The sequence below is a fragment of the Salmo salar genome, chromosome ssa11 (genome assembly GCF_905237065.1).
Source record: "Salmo salar chromosome ssa11, Ssal_v3.1, whole genome shotgun sequence".
NCBI lineage: Eukaryota > Metazoa > Chordata > Actinopteri > Salmoniformes > Salmonidae > Salmo > Salmo salar.
In genome coordinates, this window is record NC_059452.1 from 21363882 (window position 1) to 21389019 (window position 25138).

General features: G+C 44.9%; 1 protein-coding gene across 4 annotated transcripts in view; it reads left to right on the forward strand.

Moving 5' to 3' along the window:
- Positions 1 to 25138, forward strand: part of LOC106562248 (furin-1) — a 98577-nt gene that overhangs the window by 46944 nt on the left and 26495 nt on the right. For all 4 annotated transcript variants that reach the window (XM_014127011.2, XM_014127008.2, XM_014127012.2 and 1 more), the window contains exons 3-6: positions 6669 to 6767; positions 12929 to 13024; positions 15920 to 16048; positions 16241 to 16317. In XM_014127011.2, coding sequence (XP_013982486.1) covers positions 6669 to 6767; positions 12929 to 13024; positions 15920 to 16048; positions 16241 to 16317 — 401 coding nt within the window. The remainder of the gene's footprint in view (positions 1 to 6668; positions 6768 to 12928; positions 13025 to 15919; positions 16049 to 16240; positions 16318 to 25138) is intronic.

Sequence of the window (25138 nt, forward strand, 5' to 3'; positions counted from 1 at the left end):
TATTTATTATTACATAGTCTGCCAAGATTCAGTCTGAAGTCAATCTCTGGTTTTCTAAAGCAGTACCCTCATTTGGTGTAGACCTGTTATGATCCACCTACAGTAATGTGTTAATGCTGTAGACATGTTATGATCCACCTACAGTAATGTGTTAATGCTGTAGACGTGTTATGATCCGACCGGGAAAGCATGTTTACGTTCAAAGAGAGAGAAAGTAAAAACATGGGATTCCCTCGTGCACGAGCCTCAGTCTGATGGTACTCTGACCGGCCACTATCCAAACGCGCTAATGTTTTTCAGCCAGAGGCTGGAATTACATCATTCAGCTTTTTCCCGGGTTCTGAGAGCCTATGGGAGCCGTAGGAAGTGTCACGTTACAGCAAAGATCCTCAGTTTTCAATAAACAGAGCCAAGAAGAACAAGAACTTGTCAGACAGGCCACTTCCTGTAAGGAATCTTCTCAGGTTTTGGCCTGCCATAGGAGTTCTGTTATACTCACAGACACCATTCAAACAGTTTTAGAAACTTTAGGGTGTTTTCTATCCAAAGCCAATAATTATATGCATATTCTAGTTACTGGGCAGGAGTAGTAACCAGATTAAATCGGGTACGTTTTTTATCCAGCCGTGCAAATACTGCCCCCTATCCCCAACAGGTTAATGCTGTAGACATGTTATGAGCCACCTACAGTAGTGTGTTAATGCTGTAGACATGTTATGATCCACCTACAGTAGTGTGTTAATGCTGTAGACCTGTTATGATCCACCTACAGTAGTGTGTTAATGCTGTAGACATGTTATGATCCACCTACAGTAGTGTGTTAATGCTGTAGACATGTTATGATCCACCTACAGTAGTGTGTTAATGCTGTAGACATGTTATGATCCACCTACAGTAGTGTGTTAATGCTGTAGACATGTTATGATCCACCTACAGTAGTGTGTTAATGCTGTAGACATGACACGTCTAACTGGCAGGCTTTAGTTAGCTACAGTGATTTATACACTTCCATTCTTTCTAATGAAATCATTAATTGGCCATTCAGAACCCATCAGGCTGCCATTAGGTTGAGCTCTGCTCCTTCACAAGGTCTGGGTGGGCTGTTCAGCACTCTCTCGCTCTCTCTCTCTCTCTCTCGCTCTCTCTCTCTCTGAACATTAAGCCTTTTTTCATTTTTGATTGCTGAGGGCCTCGTTTGGTCTTTCTGGTCTGACAGTGCTCCAACTTCACACTTCCTGGCTCTGTCATTCTTAGCGGGGGAGGGATTGATGCCCAGCCACACCACCAGCCTACCGTCTACCATCACATGCTGCTCTGTCATTAGGAAAGGTGCAGAGGGCATACGGAAGGTTGACTCATCAACACTGTGTGTTTTCACATATTTAGCGCAGGACTAGAGGTGTTACTGTGTGGTTCTAATAATATCTGCGCCCGCAATGACTGGACTTAGAGCAGAGGATTATGGGACAGACATGGCCTGTGCCCTGTTTAACCAGGTCTCTGTGTGTCAGACAATTTCTATTAAACATACATGGACTGTACACACACTGTGTACCAAACCATCGTACTCAGTGAGGTCGAGGCCAGGGCAGCAGCTGTGATCCTGTCGTTGACATTGTTTTAACCAGGGCCCGTAGCGCTCCACTACCCTGCGTCTGGTCGTTAGTGCAGCTCGTTCTCAATTAGTGTCGCTGTAATGCTGAGCTGTAATGCTGAGCTGTAATGCTGAGCTGTAATGCTGAGCTGTAATGCTGAGCTGTAATGCTGAGCTGTAATGCTGAGCTGTAATGCTGAGCTGTAATGCTGAGCTGTAATGCTGAGCTGTAATGCTGAGCTGTAATGCTGAGCTGTAATGCTGAGCTGTAATGCTGAGCTGTAATGCTGAGCTGTAATGCAGCGTTGTTAGGCCCTGCTGGAGTACACCAGGTTAGACTGTTCCACATCTGCCTCCCTCCCTCACTGGCTACTGTACAGGATCAGCCTGATATCATTTCTCTATGCTATTTTCCAACTGTGTGCTTTCCTTGACTTCTGTTCTGAACCAGTCCATGACTTCTGTTCTGAACCAGTCCATGACTTCTGTTCTGAACCAGTCCATGACTTCTGTTCTGAACCAGTCCATGCACTTGTGGCAAGAAACTTCTCTACATTGCGGCACTTCCTTTTTTTCAACTTTGTCTGAGCTTTCTAGAAAAGGTGTCAATGTGGGGTAGGTAGTTTCCTACTGAGCTCTGAGAGCTGCTGAAGTGTGTGGGTGTTTTGTGGTACAGTAACTCAGACAGGGTATGTTTACTGCAGCGCTGTCACCCCCTCAGAATCTCCAGGAACTTAGCTGTAACTCATGAAAATAGCTGTATAAACAGTGCTAGAGGGATTTTATATATACTGTTTGATGAATACTGGTGATCAAATTCCTTGACTTAATGGAATCACAATGAGATGAATGGATTCCTATGTATATTTTCATGAATCCATAAGTCAGAATGAATTGGATGTTTCATCCTCCAAACTTTAACACACGTGTCAAACTTATTCCACGGAGTGCCGAGTGTCTGTGGGTTTTCGCTCCTCCCTTGTAATTGATTGATGAATTAAGGTCTACTAATTAGTAAAGAACTCACCTGGTTGTCTAGGTCTTAATTGAAAAACCTGAAGACACTAGGACCTCCATGGAATCAATCTACTTTAACAGGGCATATTGTCTGGCTTCACACCCCCTCATGTATAATACGGGTGGATTTACATTTGTAAAGTATCTAGTGATCTATCCCTCTTCAACATCAGATTTGCAATTTTTCTGTTTACACTAGCCACACCACATTCCTGCATCTTGTGAGTGCAGCTATTAGCATACCGTAAATATCATAGTATATAAACAAACAAAACAAAAATTGCAATTCAAACTATACAGGTGCTTCTCAACTAAACTGTGTTGCACACTTGTTTTAATGCAATGATTCACAAATGTGTGGATACTTTTAAAAGCAAAAATGCTTCCTACTGGTATAAATGTAATTCTTGCAGGTTCGTGTGGTGTGGGAGAGCCGTTCTCTTTGCACTGTACCACTCAGAGGGGGCTAAGTCTCCAACACTACCCCCGGAGCAGGATTCCCCTCAGGGTTCCCCTTTAGGAAAATGTGGTGCCGAACATTTGACCGGAAACATTTTGAATATACCGGACATTTGAGAAATTCTCTGGACCCATATGTAACCTGATTAAGGCGTCCACCCACAGTGCGCAGAATGACAGAAATCACATTTAGAATATGGTAATTGATATTAACGGAACATGTAAGTTGAGGATTCAACGATGTGCTGTTCTTACCGAATTCTGATGTTCACTTTGAACATGTTAGAATAACTGTTCACGTTTACTTTTCCTCAGCCAACAAGACGAGTAACAAACAGCAAAATCACTGGCATATGTCATACTATAGTAAATAAGTTTAGGCTACATATTCTATTGGTCAGCTTGTCGAGAAAGAAATAACCTATTTCAAACGGACTCTGGGACAGTTGTGGGACGATAGATCCCAAATTCATACAACCAGTAAGCCTAGGCTCAGTGGCGATTTTAGAATGTAGATCTTGGTGGGGACAAAAAAATAATAATTTGGATCCATGCCAGCAAAGCCACTACACAACACTAAACAATACATTCATTGCACTATAACGGTGACAAACAGTGCCCACAAACTGTTAGGGCCTACATAACTGTCCCAACAGCAGATGGACTTAGTCAATATAACTTTGTTCAGCACTTTTGAAATGTACAGCGACAGTATTCATGTACACCGAGGAACTTAACTTTCCACCTTATCCACTGCTCTCCCGTCGATGTGGATCGGGGGTGCTCCCTTTGCTATTTCCTGAAGTCCACGATCATCTCTTTTGTTTTGTTGACATTGAGTGAGGTTATTTTCCGGACACCACATTCCAAGGGCCCTCACCACCTCTCCGTAGGCTGTCTCGTCGTTGTTGGTAATCAAGCCTACCACTGTGGTGTCGTCTGCAAACTTGATGATTGACTTTGAGGCGTGCATGGCCACGCAGTTGTGGGTGAACAGGGAGTGCAGGAGAGGGCTGAGAACGCACCTTTGTGGGGCCCAAGTGTTGAGGATCAGCGGAGTGGAGATGTTTCCTACTGTCGTGTCTTTGGCTATACCGGATTAAGTGATATGACATGCTATTCTATAAAATAATTTCTCTGTAATTAATATTACCTGATTAAGCTAATCATGTAGATGTAATTAACTAGAAAGTCGGGGCACCACAAAATAATGTTTTATAGAGCTGTTATCTTCCGAATAAACTCTTAAAGACCTGGTCATCTTTTACCTCAATAACAGTCAATATTTAATCGTCGCCTTATTCAGTCTCATCTGAAAGTTGTAATTTCTTGGTTATCTTCACGAACCCTGGCTAACAAGTTGAATCAGCAATACAAAATTTGGTTTAATTATTTATTTACTAAATGCCTAAATAATCACACAGAATTACTTCTACACAGAATGGATCATACATTGATTACAAATGATGTCATAAAGGAAAACGTCCCTAGCGGACGGAACAGATATGACGGCTGGTTACACAAAGAAAGGGGGTTGGGTTTTGAATGAAAGAGCGGGAAGACTGAGGAACAAAAAGATTTTGTCTCTATCGGGCCGTAGGCAGCTATGCTATCGTAAATACAGTATCTTAAGCATTCTAAATAACCGCCCATTTGAAAAAGGAAAAATGCAATAAATGTTTACTCTGAGCTGCGCTTCGGTAGATTGGTCATAGATTGAAGGCTGGATTGTCCAGCATGGATTTCTTGTCCTCTGAAGAATGTCTAGTAGTGAACTGGAGTGTGGTAGAATGGATACTCTGTCCGTCCTCTACTAGCCCACGTTTACAGCTGCTGTTACTAACGCAACGGTTAGTAGGTATCACTTCTTTAGTGAATAAGAGTTCAAAGTTCATACCAAGTTGCCATACTTTAAGCTCATGCTATATTCTGGCTGGTATAGTCGAAATTCATCCTTTCGGCGTGTTGATCGTCAACTTCACGTTGAAATTAGATGCTAATTTTGTTAGGTTCTTGTCGTTCAACCAGAGCTCACGCTGAGGTTGGCTTAGTTCTGTTGGTGATCTTGTCCTTTTAACGCAGGGACCGCAAGTCCTCATGTCCTTGGAACAGGAAGTTGAATATTCGTCAACGGGTTTATATAGTGGTGAAAGAAGGGCGTGTTTCATAGTTTACAACCAATGTCTGTTCACTTGGGCGGGGCCTCTGAGTGAGCAGAGTTTCTATGACAAACCGTTCACTCATTTAAGAAGCTAAAATTACATTTCATCTTTTCACAAATAGTTTCATATTTAAACATTTAAATTGCACAACAATTCCATGTGAATCTGATAACTAGAATGTCGACTTTCCAAGATACAGTTTTGTCATCTTGTCATTAGTAGTAATGTCTCAGACAACAACTGATCTGAGATCATATTCATTAAGTACCAACGCATATTTTCAACTGGTTGGATTACCGAAATATGGTTCCGCTATTGTAAACCCATTGTTTGCTTGTTTGCAGACAACGTTAAAAAGCAATGAGATCAGATCAAAATGTTTAGCTTAATGTTAATAACCTATTATAAGCGCAGCAATGCGCACAAGGCAGTAGGCTACGCAATAATGTTTGTTCCATAATGCAATTAGTGGGAAAACACCATTGTCAAAAGGGCACTGAACATGCAAGCAGTTTCATGTGAAAATATCCATTAGAAATGTACAAAGTGAGGCGACCTAATAGAGGCTACTTTGAAGCAAGGTAAGACATGCCTCGTGTATTAAAACATTTCAGGTTTCAAACGATTAAGTATATGTTTTCGAAATGCATACTGCCTCCAGCTTATTGCAAAGTAGTGTGTGGCACGCCGATGAAGCCTGCCTTCCGTTGCAGTTTGAAGCCACATTCAAGACAACTTGAAAAAAAAACAAGCTCCGACTGGGGGAAAAAAAGTAAAAATTCTAACGGTCATCCAACTCGGAATTCGAAGATCCCTGAAATCATGATTTGACCTCCTTCCCAGTTGTCTTGAAAGCACAAGACCTCAGCAGCAGTGCTTGTGCTGTATGACAGATTTTCCACTCAAAGGCTCTGTATCTGTATGCTGTACGGGTGTGATAAATAAGATACATAATGAATTTAATGTACACACACCAATTCAATTCCACTCAATTATGCAAAGTAACCTATAGACCAATTTTTAAGCATGACCAGTCTAATGTATTTACATGAACTGGTAATTCCGTCAATGAATAGGCTGAAAAGCATTATTTTACATGGATTTTTTTCTCCTACCTGCGCCAATTTTATTTATTGGCTTTTCTATTTTTTGATAGGACGAAAGCCAGCTATTACCGGGTAATGGAAAACTTGTCCCGGAGGTAGTGTGAGAGACATCCCTTAAAGAGATTCTCTTGACAATTTTTAACTACACAAGTATCTATCCTGGACCTAGTTTGTGTCATAGAAGTAGTGTAAAGAGGCCTCTTGCAAATGGAATGCCTTATCTCCCTAACATCTCCCTAAGTGATGCTGGGATTAATGACTGTGTTTGTGTGTGTCTGCAAGTATTGGGTGATAGGATTAATAATCCTATATGTATGTGTCTGTCTGCAGGTATTTGGTGACATCTATCACTTCCGGCACCGTTCTGTGGAGAAGAGGTCTCTGTCGGATCACCGAGGGGGACACGTCCGTCTACAAAAAGAGCCCCAGGTAAGACACCTTGGGAGGAGGTGTGACTGTGTGTAGATGATGGTGGGTGGGTGGGTGAGTGTATCAAAGCGGATGAGGAGGTTGAGAGTGAGTGTGCAGCAAGAGAGGGTGGAGGGATGTGAGTGTAGCGGAGGATGGGTTATATCAATAACATGACTTCACCAGCCGCAACAGAGGGTGGGGGTTGGATTGGGCTTGTTGAAAGAGGATTCATTAATCTAGAGTCATACTGTAATGCACCTCCCATTAACAACACAGGCAGTGTGAGAGAGGTGAGAGGTGATGGAGGGCAGTATGTGAAAGAGGTTGAGAGTCACTGTACTGTAGCTAGGTTGGATTTGTTAACTTACATTCCATAACATGACTGGAGGAGCCGTTGGTACTACATCACCACCTGTGGAGCGGCCATTAGGCAGGCAGCGGGGGTGAGGGTCGACGCAGAGGGGACCGCGGTGAGCTAACATCCGCAGGGCAGAGTGCCAGAGACCTGAGCTCTCATTTATCACCCGCTTTTAATGGATGTCTCTGACACCCTACATCTGCCTGGTTCGTTTCCTTTCCCTGCTTTACGTTAGGGCTGGGAGGTGAGAGCATGCTAAACATGCTACTCACATACACACACGTATACAGTGCTTGGCTATACTGTGGTGTCTAATGAGCTCATTCTCAAGCCACCTCTGAATAGATTAGGTTTAGATTAGATTTCTAATGCCTGTCATGTCTGATTTCTCTTCCACTCCTATTGTGTGTATGTAGTGTGTACTGTGGCTGTTTGAGTGATGGGGCCCTGTTTAAAAGGTCTGGGATTTAAGTGTCGCTGGGGCTGTGTGTAGTTCACTCCTCTGTGGTCTCCTGGTCTCGTGTTTCCCTCTGTAGCTCTTTATGCTCTGGCTGTGTTTCCATGGCTGTGAAAGGCGAGCGTTTGAACTGCGGCACAATGAATGTTCTGCCATCTGCAGCAGCCGCTCAGAACCGCTCCGCTGTTTGTCACTCAGCGCAGCTCAGGTCTAGATGGGAAGATCAGAGAGAGAGGGCTTGTAATGCAAACCCAGACTCATGTCCAGGAAAAGCTAACATGCACGTGCAGATATGCACACACAGTCACACTCACCGCTAGTTCCTCCCCTGACTAACTAATGTTGGTGCTGCTGTGGGCTTGTTCTGCTAATGGGGGCGGCTGGCAGTTCACATGCTGTACAAAACACAGCTTTAAAGGTATGCAGGACCTGCTGATTCAGAGGTACTCTTCCCCTCCCATGTACAAAGAACAGAGATGTGTGTGATTGAGTATGGGGGTGACTTGGTGTGAATGAACAGGACCGGTGGTACTGACATCCCCTGGGAACCCCCAATTGAAAATCCCCTGTAACTATGGAGTGTCATGGGAAGTCCATTGTGTGTTAAGGGAAGGACTAAGTGCTACTGCAGTCTGCCAGTGGACACCTCCCCTACCCAGTCCCGTTCCTGCCGACTGCAGAGAACCCATGTTTTGGTTTCCCAGCGTTATGGGAGGTCATTCAGCCAGCGAACTGTGTGGCCAAGTCTCACTGCTGTTTTGTCTTGAGCAGGCGTACAGGCCACACAATGCTTTTCCCACTATCTCCTCTTACCCTTAGCAGCACAGCACCAAAACAACACTGCTCCCGCCCCAACCCCACTCCTCCCCTCACCACTCAACTGACGGGATTTCCTCTCTCGCCGCCGCTCCATTTCCTGTTGTTGAATTCCTTTTCTCCCAGAGCACCTCAGAGAAAGGGGAGCCTCCTCTGCTCAGGTCAGGTCAGCCCTGTGGCCCACAGCAGTCACACTGGGGAGATGGATCCCAAACAAAAGCAGCAATAAACCCTGCTCAAAGACCCTCACATTACTGTGGACTAAACGGCCAGGGACTCTGCCAAAACTCAGTCTGGCTGACAGACCCCGCTGATCGGGGAGCTAATGCCTGGGCTTGGCCCGGCTGCTCATTCACATCTAATGGTGATGCATTGCTCTAATATTGTGCTGCTGTTGTAAGACTATTGCTGTAGTGAAATTGTGTTAGTTAAGCCTAAACGATATACCCATAGAAATGCCATCAATCCAGCCATCAGTATTACCACAAGTTATTCCTGGTCAGGGAAAACCCCTGGACCTAATCATTTTACAATCCATACAGCTACCTTTACTACAGCAATGTAACACTACAGCCATGCTCTGCCATGGTAATAGTACTCTAGCTGTGGTTGTTGCTTTGGTGTGGGCCAAAGGTTGTATTTTGTTTGGTTGTGTTCATGTTTGTATATGGAGGGGAAGAGGGCAGGAAGGAAGGCACAGAGACCTGTGTGCTCAGTATCTGCTGGACAGCAGTGTTTAACCAAGCAGCCGGGGTCCTGTATGTGAATGGTCTGGAGCGAGGAGAAAAGCCGTCTCAGATAGCTGGCATCCGGACCCATTTATAATGGAGATCTTATCTGTTAACTGCTAGCTGGTTCTCTCTGTTCTGTTCCACCTCACTCGGTCTGTTTAAGAATTCCCGGAGACTCCCTCTCTGACTCGCTCCAATTTTTCCCTTTTCAAACATTTGCTTAATTATCTCTGTTTGCGATAGGGAAACTCTGGCAAAGGCCTTTAAGCGTAATGAACATTGGAAACGTCTGTCTGTCTTGACTGAGGATCGGATGGTAATCTGTTGTAAACTATAAACTCAGAGACAAAGTTAACTTCTCTTGTCTTATTGTGTTGATTTTAAATCCATCCATTCAAAATGTTTATTCACTCCCTGTCTCAAATGAAAAACACAAGCCTCATTAATGCTGTCTTCTGGGGGTGATCCATTAGGCTAATTTCAAAAGAGCAGTGCTATGGAAAGGATTGGTTGCGCCATGTGAGTTTTAGCCTTCCCATCCTCAAATCAAATGTTATTGGTCACATAGACATAGTTAGCAGATGTTAATGCGAGTGTAGCGAAATGCTTGTGCATCCTCTATGCAGTCAGGTGCTACTGATAACCCTGTGCATCTTAAGAGCGAGGATTTAGCTACTCTGGGATGCTCTCTTTCATGACTGACCTGTTTTGATCAATAACCTAAGAGATACTGACCCCCCCCCCCCCGCTGCCGCTGTCTGAGCTTAGCAGACGCTTCATTAACAGTCTAGAACCTCCCCTGGTTGAACTGGATGGAGGTTTTCCATCTGGAGCATCAAGGTAACAAACTATCAACAGTTATTTCTGGTGGTACTGTGGTTGGCAGAGTTCATGAAAGCAGTGACAGGCTCCATTGGTCAAATGCAGACTGTAAACAGTGTTGCCCTGAGTTACCATTTAGACTGTTGATTTCATGGAAAGTGAGTTTCTCTCTAATGTGCTTTGTGTGTTCTCAGTACACACACCACATAGTGAGCCCAGTACCAGCAGCTAATCTGCATGCCTGACTGAGTGTGCTAGAGCTGTGATTAAGAGGTCTTGTAGCAGGCCTTGTTAATGCCTTGTTTGCAGGAGAACGAGTCCAGACTGTGGCATGGCACAATTACAGGGGTCCTCTCCCTCCCTCGTTTGGCCCTCTCACTCTCCGCATGGTTGACCTAGCCTCATTCTGTGGCCGCCAGTAAATCGCGGAGTAAGAGACTAACAGTAAGGGGAAAACCATGTTCCTTCTGGCCATGCAATATCACTGTTTCCTTTTTGAACGTTATTTTTGATGTCGCCTCAGTCGTCATTATTCTGTGGGGAGCTGGTGAGTGGAAAGCTGACTGGTGAGTGGAAAGCTGATGACTGGTGAGTGGAAAGCTGATGACTGGTGAGTGGAAAGCTGACTGGTGAGTGGAAAGCTGATGACTGGTGAGTGGAAAGCTGGTGACTGGTGAGTGGAAAGCTGATGACTGGTGAGTGGAAAGCTGATGACTGGTGAGTGGAAAGCTGATGACTGGTGAGTGGAAAGCTGATGACTGGTGAGTGGAAAGCTGGTGACTGGTGAGTGGAAAGCTGATGACTGGTGAGTGGAAAGCTGGTGACTGGTGAGTGGAAAGCTGGTGACTGGTGAGTGGAAAGCTGGTGACTGGTGAGTGGAAAGCTGATGACTGGTGAGTGGAAAGCTGATGACTGGTGAGTGGAAAGCTGGTGACTGGTGAGTGGGGAGCTGGTGACTGGTGAGTGGGGAGCTGGTGACTGGTGAGTGGGGAGCTGGTGACTGGTGAGTGGAGAGCTGGTGACTGGTGAGTGGGGAGCTGGTGAGTGGAAAGTGTTGCTTCCTGATAGGAAGCCACATGGACTCATGGGTAATGGAGTGAAGTCGGATGGTACATCTCAGTAGTCTAACGTAGCTTCCTCATCTCCTTTCCATTACCTGAACTGACATTAAACTCGGACAGCAAATTCCTGGTAGGCATCCTGTCATTTGGCTTTCACCTACCTTAGCGTCAGTGCAGAGACGAGGAGACATGGAGGAGAAGCCTCTTGTATTGTGATGCCCCCATAGACTGACCTGGGAGAGTGGTTCAGCCTCCCTAAACCTCTTCTCCTATCCATGCCCCACTATTTCATCTGATATCCCCTGCTGTAGGACACAGACAAATCCCGCCTTGTTATCTATGTTTTCATATTGCTGCTGTGAGTACAGTAGCGCCCCACCCCCAGTCCCCCATTCTTCTTAATGTGTTGACCTTGTGAAGGGGCCACCCACTGTGGAAGCATCTGGTCCAGTGTGATTCTGTACAACTGCCAACCAGCAAGGGCCTTTCAACACTGATTCATGTAAACACATCCGATTTCTCCCCCCAATTTTTATTTTCTACTTCTGTACACCAATTATTGGTTGGAGGGCAGCGCATAAAGGTGTGTGTTGTGTCGGTAGTAACCTTGGTGTTATTGACACTTGTGGTTTGAGCTGTTGGCAGAGAGGGGGCTACTGTGGTTCCTGGTTGACCTTCATGCCTGCCTCTCTGTCCTTGCAGCAGTCTCGTCTCCCTGCTGCAGCTTCTCTTCCACACCCTTCTCTCCACTTCCCCCTCTGCCTGCGTCCCTTTCAGCCACTCCACTGTACGGGGAGACAGCAGCCCGTAGAGGGGGTGTCGTTGTGTGCAATCTGCCTCTGTCCACACTTTCTGCCGCACGCCGGATGGAACTCCCAGAGAAGAATCGCTCAAATCAAATCACATTTTATTGGTCGTTTACAGTTTCTAGCTCCAACAGCGCAGTAATACCTGGCAAAAATAATAAATAAAACACAATGAACACGTAATCCAGAAAAATCCCTCCCTGCTTACTGTTATTACCAAGGCTTTGTGTGGGGAGGCAGAGCACAGCGAGGAGGGAGACTGAGGACAAAGACTGGGTGTCGTTGTGTGTGTGTGTGTGTGTGTGTATATCCTCCTTTCTATGTTGTGTTTTTTTGGTTTGTGTGTCTGTCTGCGTTAATGTGATTTTTTTTTGTGTGTGTGGCCCCCTATCTGACCTCATCTAGCAGTTGTAATTAGTCTCAGCCTAGGCCGTCGTTAGGCTCGGTCTCTAATGAGGAGCTCCTGAAACACATGTTAGAACTGCTGTTGCCTTTATCTCTCTCTGCTGTCATCCTGCTCTGCTTGCTGAAACTAGATTTCTCTTTCATTCGGGGCAAACGGTGACCCTCATGTTCCCTCCTGCTCATCGTTATTCCTTATACCCTGTACTAATGGTCTTCCTCTGGTATATTGAGTGCCGTATTAGCACGGTTACTTCAGTAATGGCCCTCCTGGTTGAAATCCCTGTTACTAGTGGAGTAGTGGCATTCCCATCCGCATATTAGCATGGTGAGCGAGTCTACTTAAAGATGGAATCCGCAGTAGGGGAAACGGCGTCTCTGTCTGCCCCACGTTATTGTTATTGTTTTTGTTTTGATGACGAAGTGGATGTGAGGAGTGTCGCCCAATGTGGTCCAAAAATTGCAGTACACATTGCTGCTTCTCACTAGTACAATGTCTAATGAAGAAAAAAATAACAGTTTGCAATAACTTGTTGTAGTTTTGCGAACGAATGTGGTCGTTTCACCATTAAGGATTCCAGCTTTAATGGAGTACCCAAGCTGAATGTAATCACGTCTCTCTGTTTGATGTCACTTTAATGGAGTACCCAAGCTGAATGTAATCACGTCTCTCTGTTTGATGCCATGACTGATGCCTCTCTCTCCGTGTGTGTGTGTGTTCCTCAGGTGACATGGGCAGAACAGCAGGTGGTGAAGAGTAGGAAGAAGAGAGACATCTACACAGAGCCCTCAGACCCCAAGTTTACCCAGCAGTGGTACCTGGTGAGTAGACCAAGTCTGGCTGACGTTTAACAGTCTTTATCGCTTTATTATCTCTCAATAGGAAAAATATGAGGAAGAATGTGTCTCAAATGCGTAGGGAGAGAAATCAATACCCACTCTCAGCGCTTCATTGCTGTCATAAATAAGCCACAATGGCTTCCTCAGTGTATGGACTGACATTTCAGAAACATCCTCTCGGACAACTTCAGACTACTGCCCATCACTGAAGCCACGGTGTTGTCAGGAGACACAGTTCAAACCTCTTCTCAGTTGATCAGTAATTCCTCCTGCTCTATAGAGCCAGTCTCTTTATTAAAAGGGAAATGACATAAGAGCCCATACAGTGGCACAGCAGTGCCCAGCGCTCTGTTTGATCGCTCTGCCCGTTCTCAATAACTCAGTGGATAGTTCCCTGTTGGCTGAGTAAAAAAATAAACTTTGCTCTATTCAATAGACTGTATTAATACATGGCGGCTCTTTGTCTGAAGGAGTGGATGCGATTAAGCGTCTTGGTTGATGCAGAATGGACTGCTTAATGACCATGGTCTTTTAGGAGTCCATTATCAGAACGACATACACATTTGGGTTTCCAGTCTTAAATTGAATTCATCTATTTATTTTATTCCCCAGACAATGGCACAGTCCCCGAACGAGGCAGTGAATACAAATAAAGGACTGAAAGTAAACCAGTCTCAGTTATTGACTGTATGCATCATCTTAAATGCAAAGTGATGCACTTTGACTTAGAGAAGGTTACACAGTCTGATCCAGTGGTCCGTGAACGAAACGGTGAGATAAACAAGTTGTGATTTCTCTTCACTTTGCTCCACCTTTAATTAGTCTCGAAGAAGGTTCAAGGCAATATAAAAGAGTTGATTGTAATTCTCAACAAACAAACATTCCTCGCTTATTCTACAACACGCTCACGCTGGAGCTGAAGCAAATCCAATTTCGCCCCATGTCCCCGAGCTGTTGTTGGGGGGGGGGGGCGGCTGACTTCACCAGTGTGACTAGCTACATTTAATTCCCCTCCGGTGTTCACAGCTCTGTCGCACACAGCTCTGTCGCACACAGCTCGCTAGCGAACTCTCCAGGCACACTGATTTGACTTAAGCAGTTTACTATCACACTACAGAGGGAGGCAGGGAACCCGGGGCCCTGCGATGGAGAAGTATGGAGAGGTACAGCTGGTGCTGCTTGTGGTTAGTGGGTTTAGTAAGGCTACTGTGGAGTGAGGTATGAGGAGTAGAGAGTATGCAATGAGATGGTTGTGAGGGTGTAAGGAGTGTAAAAAGGGTATTTAGTTTTAGTGGGAGCATGTAGCTGTAGCAAAGGTATAATGTTGTGGTGTTTATAAGGGTGTAGTGTGCATGTAACAAGGGTGCAGTCAGGCAAAGCAGTGTTCTAGATGGGGTGCTGTTGTATGAGCATCTGAGAGCCGAGTCTGGGAGCCGAGTCTGGGAGCCGAGTCTGGGAGCCGAGTCTCAGCCCAGGTGGTTCTCGGTGGCAGATAGGATCTATGTCATCAGTTTACACTGTCTCTCTATGATAAGGACTTGGATAGACTCTGCTGCTACTTCCTCTGCTTATTCTTATGTATGACCTCAGCTCATATCACTGGTCTGTCCCTCATGGATAAAAAAAATGCTCAAGGCACAGTGTGAGATTTCGAAGGCAGGAAAGTTTGTTCATGTGCCAATATTTAATGCAGTAAGAATGGTCAATTTAGGTATAGGAAAAATACAGAAATACCAATGTCCAAGACCATTACAAGAACCTGGAGAATTTTCAGGGTAATTTCCAGATTTGAGCAGGATTTTCTGAGTGAGACGACACTGAGGGGGTTTGGTATCCGACACTGAGGGGGTTTGGTATCCGACACTGAGGGGGTTTGGTATCCGACACTGAGGGGGTTTGGTATCCGACACTGAGGGGGTTTGGTATCCGACACTGAGGGGTTTGGTATCCGACACTGAGGGGTTTGGTATCCGACACTGAGGGGGTTTGGTATCCGACACTGAGGGGGTTTGGTATCCGACACTGAGGGGGTTTGGTATCCGACACTGAGGGGGTTTGGTATCCGACACTGAGGGGGTTTGGTATCCGACACTGAGGGGGTTTGGTATCCGACACTGAAGGCCTTGGATGAGAGGAAAATAGTAGGACAGTTTTCAGACAAATTACATTAAATTGCGGCAGCATTCTAGAGAAATGGCTGTGAACTGCAAGGCATCAAACATGGTATTTGACCAAAGGTCAAGTATGATGTGGAGAGAATACCAAAAGGCTTGTGTAGAAGTCTCTGTACCATTACCCTGCTAGCTGGTTGTCCACTAACAGAGACCCTCGGGGTGGCTCTGATGAGAGATGTATGCTGGGTCTGGTCTGGGACTGATGCTACATGCTGAGTGACGAGTCTGTCTGCCTGTCTGTCTGTCTGTCTTTGTCTGCCTAGCACCACAGGATGTTGTAAGCCTGTCTAGTGCCACAGGATGCCGTCTGCCTCCCGTGGGGATTTAGTCATATTCTGTTATGATTGATGTCTAATGCAGTCTGACACATTTCTCATGGGACACACCACCCAAACACTCATCTATATATTTCTGTTTGGAGACGATCGCGGTATATTTTTTTCATTTCATATAAACAATTATAAACTGGGTGGTTCGAGCCCTGAATGATTGGCTAACAGCCGTGGTATCAAAACATGTATTTTTACTGCTCTAATTACGTTAGTAACAAGTTTATAATAGCAATAAGCTACCTCAGAGATTTGTAATATATTGCTTAATTTGATGATGCGAAGATATGTTTGATCATTTTTGTCATCTAACATGTGTCTTGTAATGGATCTTTAGACTCCATTGACTGTTCTTGGTGTTTTCTACTCCACAGTACAATGCTAATCATCGTGACCTGAATGCTAAAGGTGCATGGGAGCTGGGCTACACTGGGAAGGGAGTGGTGGTGTCCATCCTGGACGATGGTATAGAGAAGAACCACCCAGACCTTATATCAAACTATGTGAGTATCACCGTCATATTACTCCTAGCTTCAAGGCTGGGGCTGCTGCATCTCAATAGTTTAAGGTGGCTTCCTTTCCATGATCCATGTTGATGAGGAGAGGAGGCCATTTTGGACTATTGGTATTCACCCCTAGACTTTTACTCCTCTTATCATAGATGAGTGATTCTGATTGTCTCTGTCTGCCTGTAGGACCCAGACGCCAGCTATGATGTGAATGACGGAGATCCAGACCCTCAGCCACGATACACACAACTCAACGACAACCGGTAAGACCCTGATTTTAAAAAGACACTGTTTCAGTGACAGCAGAATTTCATCTCCCCGTGCCTAACTGGATTCTTTATACAGATCTACCATTGACGTCAATGCATGATTTAACATGGAAATACGAGTCACGTCGTGTGCCCATGCCACATTATGATTCAGTTCTGAGAGAAGAGATGTGTAGGATGGTTCTTATATTAGGCAATACTTAACGCAACACACAGGAAACGTCATGCCTCGACATGAATAGGTTGTTTCATTGTGGTGTCCTCCATAAAAATACTGTCATTTCTCATGCAGTCAGCTGGGTGTGTGGTTCTATTGGAGAGAGGAAGGGAGCTGGAATAGCTGGGGGGTAATGGAGTGAGTTATGGGCACCGTCACTCTGGCTTGGGTCCAGGTCTGTCAGCTGTTAGAGCAGAGCTTCTCTGAGTGAAAAGAGAAAGGGAAATGCACTCAATGAATGTGTTGAATGTGACAGTTGAGATATTTTAATAAACCGGGAGACAGATTGAAGTAGTAGACTCTTAGAGGGTCGGAGAACATCTCAATGGGTTTTGGGTCTCCCCCCCAATTGAGAGCAAACGCATGTGCTTTAGAGTCTTAAATCACCCAGCTGCTACCAGGGCATTTCTGTGGCCTAGTTAAGTGGAGTCAATCTCCTGGGATTAAGTGAATTTGAAGAAAGCAGCTTTACTGCAGTGGCCTGAGCAGATGGCATTAAGACTTGTTTACTACTGCCCCCGATGTCTTCTCTGCTGCCCCCGATGTCTTCTCTGCTGCCCTGAATTGATTGAATTAATTTCATCAGTGTTAACGAACACATCAAATCTCCTGGCTCTGGAAAGGCCTGCTCCTCTCATTCAACTCCCCTGCATGCTTCCCCTTTCTGACTTAAATTTGTGATTTTCCGTAATCTGCTGTTTTCGGGCTGCTAGCCAAATCCCCTTTTTTTTATCTTGAAGCTAACCATGCTTGGTGATGACAGGCAAAGAGGGTTATAGTTAGACGCTGGTGGAAATCAAAGGTCTCCAACTGAGACTGCATGGGTCTGGAGCAGGCACTGTCCACATGGAGGCCAGACTGGTGTAAGGAGAGATGGAGATGGCCTTAAGTAAAACGACAGTGCATATATTACTTCCTACACTAGTGTGTATAGCCATGGATCTTGAGCCTCCTGCTGTCAAGGCGAGAAAGTGAAACGGTGGAGTAAGAGCTAACGCCAATGGAGCTCTGCCACTTACCACACACACACACACACACATACACACAGAGCCATCCATTATAATTCCCCCAGCATACACACAGAGCCATACGTTATGATTCCCCCAGCATACACACAGAGCCATACGTTATGATTCCCCCAGCATACACAGAGCCATACGTTATGATTCCCCCAGCATACACACAGAGCCATACGTTATGATTCCCCCAGCATGCACACAGAGCCATCCATTATGATTCCCCCCAGCATACACACAGAGCCATACATTATGATTCCCCCAGCATACACACAGAGCCATACATTATGATTCCCCCCAGCATACACACAGAGCCATACGTTATGATTCCCCCAGCATAAACACAGAGCCATACGTTATGATTCCCCCAGCATGCACACAGAGCCATCCATTATGATTCCCCCAGCATACACAGAGCCATCCATTATGATTCCCCCAGCATACACACAGCCATCCATTATGATTCCCCCAGCATACACACAGAGCCATACATTATGATTCCCCCAGCATACACACAGAGCCATACATTATGATTCCCCCAGCATACACACAGAGCCATACATTATGATTCCCCCAGCATACACACAGAGCCATACATTATGATTCCCCCAGCATACACACAGAGCCATACATTATGATTCCCCCAGCATACACACAGAGCCATACATTATGATTCCCCCCAGCATACACACAGAGCCATACATTATGATTCCCCCCAGCATACACACAGAGCCATACATTATGATTCCCCCCAGCATACACACAGAGCCATACATTATGATTCCCCCCAGCATACACACAGAGCCATACATTATGATTCCCCCCAGCATACACACAGCCAACAGACAGTTGATTCCCCTGTCCCCCACACACAGTGCAGTAAATGCCTTTGGACTGAGAATCCTCCTGGCTTGTACTCTCCTCCCTGCCTAGCTCACCCCATCCCTTATCTCCAGCCGCCCAGCTCTGCCTCGCTTCCCCGTGGCAGGACTGAGGTGTGTGTAACTGCGTGGGGTTGGTGTAGGCGTGTGTAAACACCCTGTGGGCAGGCTGGAGCTCTGTAAGGCTGTGTAAGGGTCTGTTCCCTGCAGAAAGCCCAGCTCTGTTCACCTCCATAAAGCTCCCTTTCTTCCCCTGCGTGAGGAACACTCCTCTGCAGCAATGTGGCCATTCAGTCCCGTGTTTGTCCAAGTCAACATGTGATCTGGCCCTGTGGCTCTGCAGCCATACTGTCTTAGACCAGGATGCTCAGTCTCTCTAGGGTACTCTGCTGCGAGCTAAAATTGGAATTGAGGGGGTTTTCTTTTTATGTATTGAATGTTTCCCAAAATGCCCATCCTCAGCTGGGAGTGGCAGGCTTTAAAGCTAGGTCTAGCGCAGGATAATTTCTATAAGATTTGAACTGAGGTTCTCTTGTTATTGATTTTGCCAATGGAGGCTTTTCTGTTATTTGAGGTATTTTGGTAAAGCAGTGGGAAGTAGACTTGAGATTATTTTTTTTACATCCTGGAGGAAGTTGATTTTATCACGCGGTGCTGTAACTGCTGTACTATGGCTGATATCACGTTATTCATATTTTTAATTAAAAAGAGCCAGGGAGTTTGACTCGTGCATTACATTAAATTGGCTTGCTGCAAGATACCATCAAGGACAAGAAACTTAGATTAACTGTACTGTAGTTGTACACACATAGTAATGTAGCTGTATATTGGGTGAACATTGTGGGGATATTGCTGGTAGCAGTAAGTGCAGGTGATCATCATCTGATCACCTTTTCTCAGGCCTCCAGGGTGCCAGCGCTCTGTGTCTGTTAGTGCAAGACTGAAATACCTCTTGCTTTGTAACAGGAGGCATGTGTGTTTGTGTAGTCTTTGCTTTCAGTTTCCGCTGTATCACTGTCACATGTCAGGTTGTGTGCTCACGGCTTGAACTGTCTAGTACACACACATGTTTGTGTCTGTGCCAAGGCTGCAGGGGCCAAGGAAAATAGTTCAATTGATGTTATATAAGGTTGCATTCTGACTTATCAAATATTGCTATCAGTTAGAGGAGGAGAATGCTTGTTCTTCATTACAGCCCATCCTTCCTTTGGAACGTTAAATCCCTCTTCCTAATGTGACCGGTCGTCAGTGTTGGGAGGAAGGCTCTTTATCAGGAGCACTCCACAGAACAACCCAGGTTGATTCATTTTACAGCGTCTCAGATTAGTTACACAAGATGTTTGCTTTGTATTCCCCCTCTGCCTCTGTTCCATAAACACTGAGAGACCTTTTGTCCTGTAGGTCAACTCATTAGTCAGCTGATTAAGTAGGAGCGGGGCCAGAGCAGTTGTCCAGATTTACCTCGGGGCAGGCAGGCAGGCTAATGATCAGCTGGGGCCACTGGCCCAGCCTCAGAGAACACAAATGATTTTCTTCTCAGTAATTAATTCATGTTAGGAAAAACAGCGAGTGGAAGGAGCACCTTGTCAAGCTATCAATAGCCCAATATGGCATCTGAGAGAGAAGAGCTCTCACACAAAGACAGTCTACGGCCCAGGCTCAAATGGAACCCTATTCTCTATGTAGTGCACTGCTTTTGGCACCATTAAAAACTAGTGCACTATGGGTAATAGGGTGTCATTTTGGATTTTGAACCAGGACTTCTGTGGACTGGATGGTATTTTACAGCTTCCAATTGGACCTGCCTTAGGAAGTTTCATCATAATAGGTCTAACTTCATGTATGACCTGAAAGGACGTAATGGCTGTTAGCACTGTGCTTCTGCTCTGTAGGAAACTTTAAGTTCCACCTGTAGTTTTTCCCACATAAAAATATTTGTCTCGCTAATCTCTTTTCTTATGGTTCCGTTTGAAATATTGTGTCTTTATGGAAGTTCCACCTGTGGTTTCCCCTCGTATAAACATTTATTGTGCTAATGTTAAGACCTTTCAGGAGGCAGCTGGTTGCCATGGGGATGTGAGCACCAAATTGGCTGCATCATCCCGAAAGTTCATCAAACTGTAGCCTTATGGTTTCAGCACAACAGTATGGGAGCCATGTTCTTTCAAAACTGATAACTATGAAATATGAGTTCCAGCTAAGGAGAAAGACAAATCAGCATTCTCACAGCACAATGATGTTGTTTTAGCTTACCATGGAAATCAGCTTTCTTGTTTTATTTTAATATGCCCTTCGGTTAAGTTAGTCCAAACTTCTGGGAGGTTTGTCTCGTTCGTCTCCTAGTTTATCATTCCAACACCGTCTACAGTATCCTATCCTCAGTTTACCTTTATGTATTACTTTCTGGCCAGTTCAGTTGAAAACTGGCTTTGTCAGTGGTGTTAAGACTAGCGATGGAGATGGACGTGTCTCTGCTCCAGTAGTTCTGGTCAGGCTGACTTGCAGCTCCTCAGGTACCAGCCTCATTTCCTGCTCAACTGCAGCCCAGATGAAGGAAGGATGGAGTTGCCCATTCATACTGAGCTTAAGCTTCATTTTCCCCCTACGGGTGAGGTTTTGGGCATGGTAAGCTCATCCTAGATCCGTGCCTAATGGTAAACTCTGCCAGGAGGAACGGCCAGCTAGTGGTCTGACGGAGATGGATTATTTGACCTACTGCAGTTGTCAATTAAAGCAAGGACAAAGACAATTGACCCAACGTCATTACATAAGAGTAGAATTAGCACTTGGTCTAATTCATTGTCAGTTTTGAGTTCTAGCCTAGGATTGGGGGAGCTGATCCAAGATTTGTGCCTATCTTCCAGACTACAGTAGAGCAATTACTCAGAGTTAGTCTAATGTTTCAACGTGACTTTTGTGAGGTATTACCCTATGGGTGTACCGGAGTGCCTGGACACTGCCTGTCTGCTTTCAGTTGAGTCAGTGTTTAAGAATCTTTGAGTAGAAGGTGTTTCCTCCACACAGTGATGTGATGCAAGTAGGGCTGTCTGTTCTTTGAATGAATGCTAATCTAATGGTTAGCTTTGGGCTGGCAGCCAGCTGTAGCTGTGTGTAAGTCTGAGTCTTCTCTCCAGACATGTGTGTCTGTAATCAGATATTGCCTGTTGTGTTCAACTCATTGACATGGCTTTTTGTTGCTCTTATCCCTCTAGATAAATATCACCGTTGTGTAGAGACTGCAGAGCATTGTTACACAATTAGTCAAAGATTCAGAGGATATTATTAATGCTGTGAATAGAGTTTTGGCTCCCGCCCCTCCTTGAAACCCTAAGGATCGGAATCCCGTTCTGCGCATTTGTTATTTTACGCGCGCAGTTTTCTATGTTGCTGCTGCTCACACTCCCTTCACATTTCTCTCTTTTACTCATCCTCTTCTGAACCATGGTGATAGCCTCTGCCTCATAGTTCTGAACAGCTGAAATAAAAGCCCTGCAGCGATTTGAACGAACATTCAAGGCCATTAGGAAGGCTACAACCTTCTGTCTGTTGTAACGAATATTACAGTTCCACAAGCAGGACGCAGTCCCTACACATTGCATTGGAGCAAAAACAATTAGCATTTTGTGTGATGTAGGCTAATCTTTGTAGTTGCTGCCATATTGTAGCCACAAGCCAGAGTTGCTGAAAAAGAACACTACTTCTTTGACTGCCTGTCCGCCTCCTGCTTAGCCGATGTTTGCAATGATGACGAAACAGGAACATTAAAATCGCTAATTCGACTGCGTGTCTGTCTTGTGTTTGATATGCTGCCTAAATGGCGACATGTAACTCCCCACTTGTTGATTGCTTTTTGCCCCAATGCAAAACTCAAGTTTGTACGAACATGTTGATCATTTCTTTTTTTGTACAATGCAAATAGCTACATGTAGCCTAACTCCCCGACTGAAAACAGAGCATGAAATCACTCTTATGCTTAATAACCTACTGAGGCATGGAATGCAGTAGTTGGAACATGTCCTTTGTGTACCACATGAAGTTTGTTGGCTACACCAGACAAAGGCGTTCACCGCTGATCAAGGAGATGGAAGCGGCAGTAGAGCACTGAGCAGCAGCTAGGAAGGCAGCGGAGTGGGCGGCAGCTAGGAAGGCAGCGGAGTGGGCGGCAGCTAGGAAGGCAGCGGAGTGGGCGGCAGCTAGGAAGGCAGCGGAGTGGGCGGCAGCTAGGAAGGCAGCGGAGTGGGCGGCAGCTACCTTTTAAAAAAATCCAGCACATAAGCAGAGATCTTTAGCCACAGAAAATCGGGTTTCCAGAAAATCCAGAACCGCTGCCACTATTTTTAACCTCAAATATGAGACCATCTCGTGTGTGTGTGTGTGACTCAGACAGAGATTATAAACATTGTTATTCAACATGCCTGTAACAGATGGTCCAGGGATTGGATCAGAGCTGATCTCATTACAAACAGTAACCGTAAAACTGAAGGGAACTATAATCTGTTACTGATGATACACCTCCTCTCTACATACTGTAGTTTATCATCCCAGCACGGTGTGATTCAGAGTCTTTGTGTTGAACGTGAGTGTCAGTGTATTCTTTCATGAAATATAAGATGGAGGCCGACCCACTCACATGAGTCAGTGTCTGATCCCAGGCAAGTACATTTAGTTCATCTATATTATATAGCATTGATGGTTGTTTTATGGAAGGCGTTTTTAACTGCACACTTTACAGCAGTAATATAAAGTAGTTAAACTTTCTGTCCTCTGGTCTGTGACTGATGGTAAGTGAGTCTGCCAGTGTGTCAGATCAGTCCAGACTGTGTGTCAGGGGTATATTAAGGCTCTGTGATGTTAATTTATCTCACTGTGACTTGATGATGAATGATGCCCTCCTCCCCTGTGTGAGTGAGAGACGTCACTTTGTTCTGCCAGAGTGGAGCTCAGTGTGTTTTGATAGGCCAATTCATCTGAGCCCCCTCATATAGCCTACACCAGAACTTTGCTCAGTAACAACCTTTGTAACCACACCACAAGGTTGGGTTCAATCCCATGTCAATGCCAGGCTGAGGAAATGCAGGAAATCGAATCAATTGAAATTCAATTTTGCGGCAGGTAGCCTAGTGGTTATGAGCATTGGGCTAGTAACCGAAAGGTCACTGGTTTGAATCCCGAGCTGGCTAGGTGAAACATCTGTCAATGTGTCCTTGAGCAAGGCCCTTAACCCTACTTGCTCCTGTAAATCGCTCTGGATAAGAGTATCTGCTAAATGACTAAAATGTCAAATGTAAACTGATCATTGTCATAGAAAATCTTGGGAATGTTCTGTTTGTTTGTGTGCTTCCATTGCATCAGGAAATTAGTTGGAAGTGACCTTGACTCTGGCCAACTGGTTGAACCCCCAGTGGTTATTTGGCTGTAAGCCTGAAACATAATATTATGTCAAGACAATCATCCAAAACACACAATCAAATTTGAAGTTTTGTAATGGCCTAGTCAAAGTACAGACCTAATCCCAATTGAGATGTGACAGGACTTGAAACAAGCAGGTCATGCTTGAAAACCCATAGATGACGCTGAGTTAAAGTAGTTCTGCATGCAAGTGTATGCCTAAATTCCTCTACAGCGACGTGAGAGACTGATCAACGACTACAGGAAGCATTTGGTTGCAGCGGTGGCACAACCAGTTAGAGTGTAAGGGGGCAATTACATCGGAGCATGGACTCGACAAGGTATCGAAAGCTTTCTACAGCAATGCTGCCCCATGTTGACACTGCTTCCCACAATTGTGTCAAGTTGGCTGGATGTCCTTTGGGTGGTGGACCATTCTTGATACACACAGGAAACTGTTGTGTGAAAAACCCAGCAGTTTTGCAGTTCTTGACACAAACCGGTATGCCTGGCACCTACTGCCATAACCCATTCAAAGGCACTTAAATATTTTGTCTTGCCCATTCACCCTCTGAATGGCACACATACACAATCCATGTCTCAATTGTCTCATGGCTTAACAATCTTTCTTTAAAACCTCCCAAGGATAGGCGTCCCGCCAGCGGGACAACTTTCGGTGAAACTGGAGGGCGCGCAATTCAAATAAATAATCATAAAAATTATGGATAGTAAACATTTAGGAACATGAGTGTCTTATATCGGTTAAAAGCTTAAATTCTTGTTAATCTAACTGCACTGTCCGTTTTACAATAGACTTTACAGCGAAAGCATGCCATGCGATTGTTTGAGGACGGCGCCCCACATCAAAATATTTTTCCACCAGCACAGGTTTCATAAATTCACAAATGGCGATTTAAATATTCACCTACTTTTTAAAAATCTCTCTGATTTGTCATCCAATGGGTCCCAGCTACAACATGTAGTGTTGTTTTGTTAGATAAAATCCTTCTTTATATCCCAAAAAGTCTGTTTAGTTGGCGCCATTGATTTGAGTAATCCACTCGTTCAACATGCAGAGAAAGGAATCCAAGAAGCTACTGCTAAACTTTGTTAAAACGAGTGAAAATACATTTCTATTTAATCCTCATATACCCTAAAATGTAATTAAACTGTAATATTTCATAAGGAAAGAAGTATGTTCAATAGGAAAACGATATTAGCAGGTGCGCGTCCTCTTCGTCGCGCGCATAGTCTGATTTCCAAGTCTGTATCCCAGTACTGAAACTCATAATTCTTCCTCGTTTAGGAAGAAA